The sequence below is a fragment of the Mustela erminea genome, chromosome 6, assembly GCF_009829155.1.
Source record: "Mustela erminea isolate mMusErm1 chromosome 6, mMusErm1.Pri, whole genome shotgun sequence".
NCBI lineage: Eukaryota > Metazoa > Chordata > Mammalia > Carnivora > Mustelidae > Mustela > Mustela erminea.
In genome coordinates this window covers 65,140,503-65,154,428 of record NC_045619.1, presented here as the reverse complement: position 1 = coordinate 65,154,428, position 13,926 = coordinate 65,140,503, and the positions used below count along the sequence as shown (strand labels likewise).

The window sequence follows — 13,926 nt, the reverse complement described above, 5'->3', positions numbered from 1 at the left end:
TGCTTACTTCTTACTTTAATTTGTTTTGTTCTTATTGCTCATTTCTTAAGATAAGAGTAAGAAATTCTCTCTACATACATTCCCACATAAAATTATTAACCCCGTTAATCTACTTAAAGATTTATCTATGTATTTGTCACAAGAGGATTATTAAAACTGTGTAAGTATTAAAGTTATAAAGGCAATTGCCTGCATGCAAATTCCGATAGTAATTACTAAATACTTACGATCTACAGCAATTTTTTCAGTTCCATCCAAAGGATTAATAATTCCTGGAACAAGCTCTCCAAAAGACAAATGATCTATTCTGTGAGAAAAGTTGTAGGCTAAGAGGAATAGAATAAAACAAATTAAGTATAGAAACTAAATTATTCAAAACTATAGGTTATTTATTGGTTCATATTCTTATCTAACCTCAAATGAAACTATTTCAAATATGTAAGTATAATATAGTATTTAAAACTAAATTATTTTGAGAAAAATGCATATAAATGTGTGGAATTAAGTGTGTAACAAGTACATACAAATAAAATGCTGTATCTCAAATTTTATAATTACAAATTATCTTTTACAAAATAGTACATCTAATCCTGATAACTAAAAATAGTAGGCTTTCCTTGTCCAAATCATTATATAGTAACAGAACTGTCAGCACTAGAATGATGTCCATGCAGCCAAATAATGAAACCGATCAGATATATTTTTAATGCAAATCATAGCTAAATGTGACAACCTGATTTTTTTAATGGGCTCTATTTCTTGTTTTTGTTCTCTAAAGAAGCCTTTGTTGCTGTTGTTTTTAAGATTTATTTATTTATTTATTTATTTGAGAGAGAGTGCAAGAGAGCACAAGCAGGAGGAGCAGCAGAGGCAGAGGGAGAAGGAGGCTCCCTGCTGAGCAGGGAGCCAGACATGGGTCTTCATCCCAGGACCCCAGGATCATGACCTGAGCCAAAGACAGACGCTTAATCAAACAAGCCACACAGGCACCCTCTAAAGAAGAATTTAAAAAATAAGTTTTATGACAATCATTACCTAAAACCAACTTGTATACTTGCTATGTATGCATGTGTCCAGATGTCCACTTACAAACTGAAATAAACTTCGAATAATGCTCTTCATTAACCATAAAAATTAGCAGAAATGTGTACAAAGTGATATAAAGCTCACCAAGGCTCTGTTCCCTAACCCTAGCAGCTTCTGAGCTATGAATCAATAGAAACACAGGTAGCTTAAGGATAAGAGAAAATGGATTAGAGTCAACATATTTAATCATTTATTTTCTCCTTTGGATATCTGTTTTGACAACAGCCCACAAAACCCTACCTTGCATCTGCACTCAAAACAAAACAAAAACCCATACATAACACTTTTTTCAATGACATCTTCCTGGAAAAAATTTCAGAAACTGCTTACAGTCATGGTTGACAAGTGCTGCCAAATGTGCATGACCTCGGGGATGTGGAATTGCCCTGAAAAGAGGAAAAAAAGATTAAAGTACTAATACTTAAATATATAACTAATTAAAACCAGAAAGGAAATCTTTCCTAAGTTACATAATTGTCTTAATATAAAGTAAAAACACAGTTGTCCTATGATTTACATAGGTAAGTCTACTCATCTCAGCCCTGCAATGAACTGGGGGCTGCCAAAGTGTTTCTGTGAAGTGCCAGACAGTGAGTATTTTAGGCTTTGTGGGCCAAGATGCAAAACTAAAGATATTATATAGTTAGTTACATAAGAAGAAAATTTTTCACAAACTTCTCTTAATGACGTTCAAAATATAATAGTAATAACAGAGTACTTTTTTGTAATTCAGGGATTTTTGCGGGGAGATAAGATTTTCCTTAACTAGGGTTTAGAGTTAGTGTTCCCTACTTTCAAAACTAATCACAGAGATTTATCTGTTATGAAAATCTAGAATGAAATTTTACATAATTTGTCTTTGGAAATATTAAGCCAGTTATCTTTTAACTGAGTATATGCATTGCTTGGGTAGAACCCTATGAGGTTCTTCTTGGTATTTCCTTTTGGAGCGTCATTAACATAATACACTGACGGACTGCTTGCAATTTAAGGCAGAATTTCCTCAAGGGCACAGTTAAATACATTTTGAAACGTGGAAATTTCCTTTGTACCAGCATCAAGGTAGGAAAACACTTCAGGAACTATAGTTTGCGGTTGGAAAATAAACACAAGTATAAGAATGGAGATCTTCCTTCTTGTTTTAACTTTTGACAGTCAGGCATGGGAAGCATCAGTTGACACTACTTTTCATTGAAATAACCTTACCACAATGTAAGTTTCATATATTAACCTGTTTTTCTTATAATTTCAGGCTAAATTCATTAAGAAACATGACCCAGTCTGCACAAAACTTAACTTTTGAAGTTTGTTCAATAAAAACAGCTGACAATAATTTTTTTATTCAGAAAAATTTTAATCTCAGCCCTAAGCGCATCCCCCCAAATCACACAAAAAAAGTCCTAGACCACTACTAAGCTCTTAAGCTGTCATGTAGTAGGGCAAGTTGGAATATTCAGCTTTTCTTTCTGACAAATGTTCATGGAAATGATAATGTTTAAGTCCATGAGAGTAAATGAGGTTCACCATCAATATTACCAGTTCATTAATACATGACAGATTCAAATATCTTCTGCAAAGTACTGCCAATGATACTAATGGATAGCCATAGGCTATAAACAACTTACATTTTCACAAGCCTTGAAAATTTATCCACGTAAGCCTTTTTTTTTTTTTTTTGCTTCATATCTATTTACCACCAGCAACACACTGATGTTCTATTTCTTTAAAAAATATTTTTGTGTGTAGTTGTTCCAATTACAATTGAATTTGATCAATTCAAACTCACACTGACTCCTCAAAACTAAAACAAACAGTATTGGTAACCTCTATTCATTCAGCAAAAGCTAAGGAAATCCACTCACTATCACCTGCCTTGCTTTTGAACTATTGGGACACTGCTCTCAGTGTCTTCAGCTGCTAGAGCACTTTTCCCACCAAAAAGCTAATCCTCCAAAGCAAACTTACTTTCCCTGGATGCATTTCTTTGGATGGTGCAAACACAAGCAATCTCATCAAGCTGCTGGGAAGGGGCTTTCCTTCCTCAGCTAACCAATGAGTCACATGTCAACCTATTGGGTTGCAATCTCCCTTTCATTTTTATTTTTACAAAGAAATTCTGCTTGTGCTTATTCCCTTTTAAATTTTTTAATTTTCCTGAGAGTTAGTAATGTTGTGATGCGTGCTTAGTCCAGTAATAGTTACATATCCCATATCCTTTTAGCACAGCTATGGAGTCACTGCATAATAAACATGATGTTCTGAAGTCAAATTTGATAAAATAATCCACACTCCACCCTGCCTTAAAGTACATCTGAAACCCACATTTCTTTTTCTTTTCTGACCAAGTAATACAATAAAGAAATCAGATGATGCGGTACAGTAATACGCAAGGCATTTGTAATGCTATCAAGCTGTAACTGTTACAACCTGTTCTGATTTGTAGTGCACCAAGTAGCAGCACAAAGCAATGAGTCATATACAGCCTCTGTCACTATCACGGTTACTCAAATCCTGGTTCTGTAGTGCACAAGGAGCCATATGTAAAAAATACCCATGACTGTGTTCCAGTAAAACTTTATTTTTAGATACTGAAATTTGAATTTCATATAGTTTTCATGGGTTGTGATACATTGTTCCACATGATTTTCAGTAAATGAAAGACTGTTTTGAAAACTGGAGGGTCGGGAGGAGGCATTTTGGGTTTTCACAATTACTGGGGAGAATAATCAGCATTTTGTGGACAGCAGCTAGGGAAGGCATCCCGCAATGCAGTGATGCTCTCACACACAAAAATATTGTATGACATCTTGCATGACTTCCAAACACTCTAAGTGGCATTCATGTAGGTGAAAAACCTATGAATAATGACCTGAGTCTAGGACTTAACTCCATTTGGCAACATGAAGTACTTTGTTGTAGTTTCAATATATATTAAATGCCCTAGGAAATGGAGGGAATATTTTACTTTTTTTGGTTTGCAGTATCACAAAGATTTCAGAATCAACAGAAATACCATCATGATATTTGAACGACCATTACATGTGTTTCATTCTGCATGTGCAATCGATGTATACCTACTGATTCTACGTGTGTGTGGCAAGTTATCTGCCTACACCATTACCTTACCTAAGGTACTCCTGCTCAAACATTTGATTTTTGAAATATATATTATTGTTGTAAATCGTGTTCTTTTTATTTCTTCTTTTCATTACAGTTGAGGATGATATTATATCGAGGTAACATGAGATCTTCAAAAAGATCAATACTGAACTCGGTAAACATAATTCCGAAAAACAGGAGTGGGTTAATAAGATATCCCAGAGATAAGGGTAAGATACAAACTGAAAACTTTTCTATCTGGCCTCTCTTATTCATGGCAGGAGTTATCACACAGAGAGAGAACTGAAATTGGGAATAAAGGCCTTAATATAGACGCTCATGAAATATTAGTCAAAGTTTCCTTCTTTTCGTTTGGGAGTAGGATATCATTTGTATCCACAAGTGCAATAAAACTGTCTAAATTTTGTTGAGCCAACTATAACCTATTGTTGCATGAAACCAAGAAATTCTAAGCTATAGAACCAATCCTGGCAACAGCAAGGAAACAACAAAACATGAATGTTAAGAAGAATGGGACAACAAAGACAAATGTTTGATCTGATCACTGTAAACACTGAAATAATTCTGCATAAAAGACTTAAGCTATTTATCTCTCTCTATAAATATGAAGAAAAAAAATCTCCAGCAATGCTTTTTCCAGCTTAATGGCCTTTCCCTCAGCATGGCTGCCCTGTCTCCTTTATATATAAAATTCCTAATTATTCACTAGCTTTCAAAGGTTTCCTCAATAAAGCCTCTGCTGATGTACAGGGTAATCAGGTAACCTATTACAGTTTCTTATCGGCCATACTTTTCCTATACAGCTTCAATACAACTATAATTAAATAATTAGTGTAATTCACCATTCAAAGTTTGGATTGTCTCACAGAATATCAGCACCATAACGCAAAAACCCTTCCCTTTGTTTCACAGTTTTGTTTCATTTTATAATTTGAACTACATATATTTTAATACATAATTAAGATGGATATTATACACAAAAAAGTAAAACGGTGGTTTCCCTTAAAATCTTTTTTTTTTTTCAGTTCCTTCCCCTTAAATCCCTTATGTAGGTGTGGCATGGTTTCATCCTTAGTATCTGGCATAGCACAGGACCTAGCCAAGTTCTCAAAAAATGTCTTTTACAATGAAGAATTGCTTAGCACTGTGACTCAAGATGGATGGAAGGAAGGAAGGGAATAAAGGAAGCAGAGAGAAAGGGAGAGGTCAAAGAATCTATTTATTTATTCAGAAATTTACCAAGTGTTATATCCTATGTCAGCGGCTATGCTGGATGCCGCTCTTGAAAGTAGGTGATCTGACATTTTTCCTTAACTTTCAGCAACTTTATCTCAGGCACTACTCATTTCTAACTACATCAAAACACTTGTCTCAAATTAGCCAGGGATTACATTTTGGTGATAACTATCAAAAGAGAAAAACAAAACAAAATCCTAACACCATCCACAACATGAACAAATTAATGAAATGTCTAGGTAAGAGCTTCCTGGCTATCAAAACTTGGCAAGTAGGTTTTCATTCATATCTACCTATAGCTCATGTACTTTACTTATAAACTAAGACATAAGTTTTCCTTTTGTTTTGAAGCAGCTATTAAAGTTAATAGTCTTCTCTATCCTGAGATTAAAGCCCTAAATACAAATCTCAAGACATCAAAAATATAGATACACAACTCTTTAATCAGCCCTTTAGTAATTACATATTATCTGATTAGGAAAGAATTTACTTTTAAACCAAGCTACCAACTTGTCTAAAGGATTTTCAGTAAGTAAAAAGAACATACTTGCCCACAGTTATGTGAAAATTCCCTGCTACTTTATTGACATAGAGATGACCACGAATTCTGCAAGCATCAGGAGGCTGTGATGAATCGTCTTCCCTGTTACAACATGAGAGGAAGGATTACTGACAGCACACTCAACACAGTCACCATTTTATGGTGGGAAAATTTTATAGAGGGGAAAAAGAAACATTGCTAGAAGTATTTTATATATATATACTATGAAAGAGAAAAAAGAAAATAAAAACAATATTCCTAACCAAAATTCATACATCCTTATAAAATAATGACAAATGTAATCAATTTGTTCTTAAAGCCTAATTTTATACAGAATTTACCATATACACATAGGAGGAAATTTAATGAATATTATTTGTGATAATCCTGATCAATATCACAGGCTATAAAATAAAGAGTAACAAGAAATCTTCATCATACAGAATGATTACATTTTCTCTAAGAAATATGAGATTCAGAGAATAAACCAATACTAAAACTATGTCATAGTAAATTCATAATAAATAGTTACACATTTAAAAATTACAGCTCACCTTGGTGGAAGTGCTGTTGATGCACTCTTAAAAGCACTTTTAAATATCACGTCTTGAAGTGAATGTTCTTCTTGCAGTCTACTCTGAATCAGCTGCAGCATTCTAAATACAACATAAATAAGCAATAGTCAGAAATACAGTAAGGTACGCAAGAAAGCCAACACTTTTTTTAAAACTAACAATGGTTAGGTGACTTAGTTAGCCCTTACATTTATTATTATAGGTCTTGATTCTAAAATAAAGGGCCAAGTTAAAAGGGAGGTAGGGTGGCTAAAGGTTGAACAGCTGACGTCCCTAAGCATGTCTGACCGAATTGATGATGGATGTGCAGTCAAGGTCACTAAGAAGGAGATTCTGCTCACCTGAGTATCTAAACTCATCTTTCATGCCTGCATGCAGCTATGACAAAATTCTTACTTTTTCCCCAGGTACTGAATAAAGTGTGATTGATACAAAGAATAAGAAAAGTACAACAGATCTGGTAGACTTAAGTAGGAGATTTACTGGGGTTTATAAACCCATACCACAACATTTGATCCTCATTACAAAAGAGGCCATAATGCCATTTAATATCACCTGGTGTCTACTTTTAAAAAGAAATCTAAATGTTATTCTATGACAAGACCATTCTAAACAAAATATTATACTCTACCTATACTTTTTCAAAAGACTATCAACATCTTCAGATTTACACATCTAAAGACAAAATCTTTGGATCTAATGTTAGCACACATTGTAAGTTTCTATTTGTTGTGTGTCTTGTATCTCCAGAATCCAATTTCAGTGCTGGGCAGTGGAAAATGAGGCTAAATGACATCAAACTCTATGTGCATGCACGCGCGTGTGTGTGTGTGTGTGTGTAACTTCTGCCTCAAATATACCAATATCCAAGCTTATATTCCATATATGAAGATATGTTAAAAAAAAAAAACTCTATGATGGAAAACAGCCATTATTTTAATAATAAAAACACAATCTCTGCTCCCATTTCTTACTAGTCTTGAACACTGAATAAAATTCCAGATGAAAGGAGGCTTCTCACTTTAATATCTCTGGATTAAAGTCATGTATTTCATCTCTGAATGGCTTTCTACTCTAAGTTCTAGAAGCCCAGAGATCCAGAGATACCTAATATTCAGTTCTTTTGTTTAACTACATTTGATTTCTACCTTAATTTAAAAATCTCCCCAAATAGTGAAACTGGAAATTAAAAGAGAAAGGCCTTTGAAATGTACTTGGGACAAGAAAGGGGAGGGGGAGAAAGATGGTTAAATTTTTTTTTGCAATAATCTTAAATTAGGTAAAGCCTTTGTAAGCACAAAGACATAGGCTGGAAATCAAAGAGGAAAAAAAAAGCAGTATATGGGAGCAGGGATAGGGGAACCATTTATAAGAAAGGACTACCTTCTATAAGAACCAAAGGATTATTTAAAACTATTTTTTTAGATGCGGTGCCTGGGTGGCTCAGTGGGTTAAAGCCTCTGCCTTCGACTCAGGTCATGATCTTAGGGTCCTGGGATGGAGCCCTGCATGGGGCTCCCTGCTCAGCAGGAAGACCAGCTTCCTCCTCTCCCTCTGCCTGCCTCTCTGCCTACTTGTGATCTCTGTCAAATAAACAAATAACATTTTAAAATAAATAAATAAATAAATAAATAAATAAAATAAAATACCCCAACAACCAAGCAAAATTGGCATACAGCATAAATAGTTTCAAAAGAAATGCAAACAAGGAAAAAAAGTCCACAAAGATATACAACTGACTCATAAAGAAATGCTAATTAAACAAGTGTAATACCATTTTTCACCCTCAGAATTGGCAACAATAAAAAAGTCTGGTTATACCCACTGTTGGTGAGGTTATATGGAAACAGGTACTCTCACACAGTTTGAGTACAAGTGAAGATATTTTGGCATCATCTATCAAAATGTCTCTTCTTGGCTTTATTGAGATTTAATTGACATATCACATTATAGAAGTTTAAAGTGCACAACAAATGATTAGAAATCTGTATATACTGCAAAATGATTACCATAGTAAGTTAACAACCATCACTTCACAGTTACAAATTTTTTGTTTGTTTCTTGTGTCAAAATGTTAATTAAATGTCCTCTGAAAGAGAAGTTCCATTTCTAGAAACCATACACACACACACATACACACACACTCATATCAGTATGGAAGAAATTAGGTTCAAGAATTTTCCTTAAGCATTGTTTTTAATATTAGAATCCTGCCAACAATCTAAATGCCCACTGATAAAGATCCTACTTAATACCTATAGTTTATCCATAAAATGAATACTCTCTATAGTGAAATGGGAAGGTATCCAAAATATCAGGTTAAGTGGAAAAAAGCAAATTCTAGAACAAAATGATCTTATTTGGATTAGGAAAAGATAACATAAGGAAATATGCAAATATATAGAAAATCATAAATGAAAAGAAAATTCTAGAAGGTGACACAAGAAATTTAGCTCTGGTTATTACTGCTAGTCAGTGGCACTAACAGTAATAATGAAGAGGCTTTTATTTATTTATTTTTTATAAACATATAATGTATTTTTAGCCCCAGGGGTACAGGTCTGTGAATCACCAGGTTTACACACTTCACAGCACTCACAACAGCACACACCCCCCAACTCATGTCCATATCCCCACCACCCTCTCCTGACCCCCTTCCCGCAGCAACCCTATTTGTTCTGCAAGATTAAGAGTCTCTTATGGTTTATCTCCCTCCCGATCCCATCTTGTTTCATTTATTCATCTCCTACCCCCAAACCCCCCATGTTGCATCTCCATTTCCTCCTATCAGGGAGATCATATGATAGTTGTCTTTCTCCAACTGACTTAGAAGAGGCTTTTACTTTTAATTTATATCCTTTACTTCATATCCTTTCTATTCAAACTGAATTTTAAATGATCATATATTGTTGTATAAGCTTTTAAATAGTTAATAAGATTTTAAATGAAAACTAAAATAAATTTATGAATGCATTAGAGAAAGATTATACATGACTTTAAGATCTGATAAAATTTTTGAAATGGCAGATTATATTAATTACTATATTCTGCTAATATTTCATACCAAAAACTGCCCAGAGAAATATGCTAATCTATGAATAATTCACAACAGACAAAATAGAGAAAACATGATCTAGATGTCAATGGACCACAATACTTTGTTAACTTATTACCTCTGCCACTCTTTTTGCTGTGGTGAAAGATCAAATATTGCCTAAAATAAAGGAAAACATAATTACTAGTACTGTCAATTTCCCTCAGCTTTTATATCATAATTTAAAATTTTTTCTTTGAAAAAGAAACAAATTTATAGTGTTGGCAGAAACAAATATTCATGATTTATATTTAATCTTCTGTAAGCAAGCTTAAAAAATGTAATACATATTATGCTTACCTACAACCAATGTAAAGAAATTTTACTCATCACAAATATATTCCTTTTACAGTTATCCATAAAAATGACTGCAATTTGGTAATCTGCATATGTACAAAATGGTATTTTAGGACTTAAAATCATTTAAATAATACATGCATGAGCGTTTAAAAAAAAAAAAAAGAAAAACATAAAGTTCAACTATAATATCTAAGCATCCAAAACCCACAGTCTTGCCAGGAAAAATACCAGATGAAATCAACATTTTTTTTAAGTTTTATTTACTTAAGTAATCTCTACACCCCATGTGGGGCTCAAACTCATGACCCCAAGATCAAGAGTCGCATGCTCTTCCAATTGAGCCCGTCAGGTGTCCCAGAATCAACAATTTTTGGAACAAGCCAAACAATGGCACTGTAAATCCCAAATGTACTAATCAACAAAGAATAATTCAAGATATTTAAGCTCTATCTTCAATTCAGTCAGACGAGGGTACTTGTAGAATCAGAGGAAATATGCAAGCTTTTTAGGGTTTGTGGCAATATCCACAATTTAAGTTTGCAATAACAAAGACCACTTTTGATTTTTATAAAGGCAATTCATAACAAAGCATATCGATTCTATTTTTAAATTTAGCAATATTAATTATCCTTCCCACTACTCTATATCCTTCCTAACCTACTACTCTCTCTATAAAATCCTCAGTTCTTTAATCAATGCAGAAGAATCCCTCATTTTGTCAAACAGTTCTACCTCTCTGCCTTTGGTAATTTAATTAAACCACCCTGGAAAAACTTTCTCTCCTGTAACTGTGACCCTCACATCTATCTAAATCCTATAAACCATATCCTCCAGGTTAAAGTGCCCCCATCTTTCTGATTACAGTGAAATTATTTCTGATTACTCCTCCTGTAACCTTATCTACAGCATGCTTCCCAAACTTTTTTCCACCATAGCGCACAAGGAAAATGCTAACATCTGTGAAACACACCATGGTGAATGGAGGAGGCTGCATGCAACTGCTTCCCAGTTACCTTGTAAACAAAACTTTTAACAGTAGGGAATATGATTCTTCTTTTGAATTCCTGAAACTGGGTAAAGGAACTACTGAGCAGCCGACTTCATGCTAGGTACTTTGCTACTTATTTTCTTCTCTCACTTAGCCTTCAGAACAACCTGTGAGTTTATTACCATTCTTGCCTTTTTTATAAGAAGCAGCAGCTCAAGAGGTTCAAAACTTTTCCAACATCACAAATCTTAAGAGCAGAGTATACAAACCCAGCTCTGTCAGATTCCTCACTTTTACACAGTTTTTAAATTCTTCTAAGTAAAGAAAACAGTAATGAAATATACTAGTAAATAGCAAAATAGTAACTCTCACAGCATATTGTATAATCATGACTTAGAAACTAGTAAAGTTATTAGGGCTAAGCTTTTAATATTCAGAGTGCATATTAGGACAGTAAGTTTGAAAACATAAAAACAAGTAAAAAAATCTCAAATAATTTTACATTAGTAATTCTTATTTAATAGGACAAAGGAACTTACTTATTAGGACAAAGGAACAGAGAAATACTGTTGAACACTTTAGAAATTACTAATAAATTACTAAGAAATACTAATAAAAAGTATACAATTGAGTATCTTTAAGTTCCTAACTGGTCAAGATATAACTTCTAATTATATGACAGTTAATTTAAATACAACGTTCCTATTCCACAAATGACTGGAAGAGATGGCAAAAACTGTTTACAATGGAATAATCAACAATCTTGTTACAATTACATAATTCTAACATATTCCTTAGTGCCTAATCCCTAAGAAGGCACTATACTTCATATTCTGTGAAACACCAAAGAATGAAGTTAATACTTCTCAGAGGCTTAAAATCTAGCTAGAGATAAGCTCTCCAGAAAAATAGATATAAACAAAAGATTTAACAAATATGAAGAAAAAAAAAAGAGTAGGAATGGGAAACACTCGGAATATGGAGACAATGCTAAAGAAAAAGCATGAGTAAATTTTAGAGGTTAAGTTCAAGATAATGATTAAGTCTCCTTATAACCATGTTTTCACATTGTTCAAAGAAACAGCAATTGAAGACACACTCATATTATCATTTTAAATGAACATCCACATGCTGCAAATCTTCAAAAACTTATGCAAGACTGCATACAAGGGAGACTAAATTGAGAAAAGAGCCCAACACGTAATTCATTTCATGGCACAGAGATCTCTATGCAGGAAACAAGGGGAAGTCCATAACTCAGAGAAAAAGAAAAATAGGTGCTAAGACAATAAAACACCTGAGAAAGAGTCAGTCCCCCATCCTAGGAGCACTTTCAGGAGTTCAGTCAAGTGCTAGAAACCACATGGTGAGCACACTGCACAGCAGTGTTATTCCTATTACACGTGGCCCGGAGAGTGTTCTAAATTAAGCAAGACTACTACCACAGCTGGCTGCTAATGAGGACAGTCATGCCAGCTAAAGAAAGGAGGGGTTAGCCTAGCGAAATGTAGCCTGTCAAAGCAAGCACAGAAAAGGAAATTCTGGAGTGCCTTAGTTAATCACTCTGCCATCCTGGACCCAACACTGACTTCTCCCTTCCTCTTCAAAAAGCACCTGAAGCTCTAATAGGACTTAAAAGAAGCACAGTATATCTAAACTTATACCCTTTTCTCCTTTCATCTAGGCCTGAAAAAAAAAAAAAAAAAGCATGAGTGCACACATGCGTGTGTGTGTGTGTGTGTGTGTGCTTGTTAGAGAAGGGGGTTAAGATAAAAACTGACATAACTCAACAGTCTATGTCAACACTCAACAGGGCACTTATATCCTCATCCTAATGATGAATAATAAATAAATGAATGTATAAAAAGATTCATTAACTTGAAAAAAGTGATCAATCTCAAATATGAGGGCTAATTTTCCTCTATGATACCATTCCTAGAAATAAGATGTTAAGTTTTTCTAATTATTTCTCAATAAAATGTAGCATCATAAAGAGAAAAAAATGGAATGATTTGTAATATATTAAAGATATAAAATATAATCATTTAATTTTAAAATGTCATGAAAGCGGGGCACCTGGGTGGCTCAGTGGGTTGGGCCTCTGCCTTCTGCTCGGGTCATGATCTCAAGGTCCTGGGATCGTGTCCCACATGGGGCTCTCTGCTTAGCGGGGAGCCTGCTTCCCCTGCTCTCTCTGCCTGCCTGCTTGTGATCTCTCTCTGTTGAATGAATAAATAAAATCTTTAAAAAAATAAAATAAAATAAATAAAATGTCATGAAGGCACTGAAAAGATTGGCCCTGCTGGATCAAGGTAATCTCTCAGAACGAAAAGGTGAAGTTTGAAATATGCATCTAAAATAAGAATTGATAAGGATATTGAGAATCACTCCATGAAACTCAACATCACATGGTAACTATTTTAAAAAGCAGAAGTTGGGCGCCTGGGTGGCTCAGTGGGTTAAAGCCTCTGCCTTCGGCTCAGGTCATGATCTCAGGGTCCGGGGATCGAGTCCCGCATCGGGCTCTCTGCTCAGCAGGGAGCCTGCTTCCTCCTCTCTCTGCCTGCCTCTCTGCCTACTTGTGATCTGTCTGTCAAAGAAATAAATAAAATTAAAAAAAAAAAAAAAAAAGCAGAAGTAAGGACACCTGGTGGCTCAGTTGGTTAAGCACCAACTCTTGATTTCAGCTCAGGTCATAATCTCAGGGTTGTGAGACTGAACCCCGAATTGGGGAGCCTGCTTATGATTCTCCCTCTCCCTCTGCCCCTTCCCCTGCTATCCCCCCTCTGCTTTCTCTCTCTGAAAATAAATAAATAAAGGTAAAAAATGTTGCTTTAAACAAAGTAAAACAAATAAGCCAAACAAAACAAAACAAAACAAAAACCACTTTAAAATTCAGATCATGAAGTGCTCACTTCAGCAGCACATATACTAAAATTCAGATCACCAAGATCAAAACCAAAATACAAAAAAAAAAACAAAAAAG

General features: G+C 34.4%; 1 protein-coding gene and 1 long non-coding RNA gene across 2 annotated transcripts in view; one reads left to right on the top strand and one right to left on the bottom strand.

Moving 5' to 3' along the window:
• The window catches only part of ERGIC2 (ERGIC and golgi 2), a 39,152-nt gene that overhangs the window by 8,129 nt on the left and 17,097 nt on the right, over positions 1-13,926 (bottom strand). The window contains exons 6-10 of the mRNA XM_032347551.1: positions 9,732-9,772; positions 6,538-6,639; positions 5,990-6,085; positions 1,417-1,472; positions 228-326 (exon numbers count right to left, since the gene is read on the bottom strand). Of these exons, the coding sequence (XP_032203442.1) occupies positions 228-326; positions 1,417-1,472; positions 5,990-6,085; positions 6,538-6,639; positions 9,732-9,772 (394 nt within the window). The remainder of the gene's footprint in view (positions 1-227; positions 327-1,416; positions 1,473-5,989; positions 6,086-6,537; positions 6,640-9,731; positions 9,773-13,926) is intronic.
• LOC116593369 overlaps positions 1,469-13,926 on the top strand; it is a 28,773-nt gene continuing 16,315 nt past the window's right edge. Inside the window, exon 1 of the long non-coding RNA XR_004286879.1 lies at positions 1,469-4,415. This is a non-coding gene — a long non-coding RNA (uncharacterized LOC116593369). The remainder of the gene's footprint in view (positions 4,416-13,926) is intronic.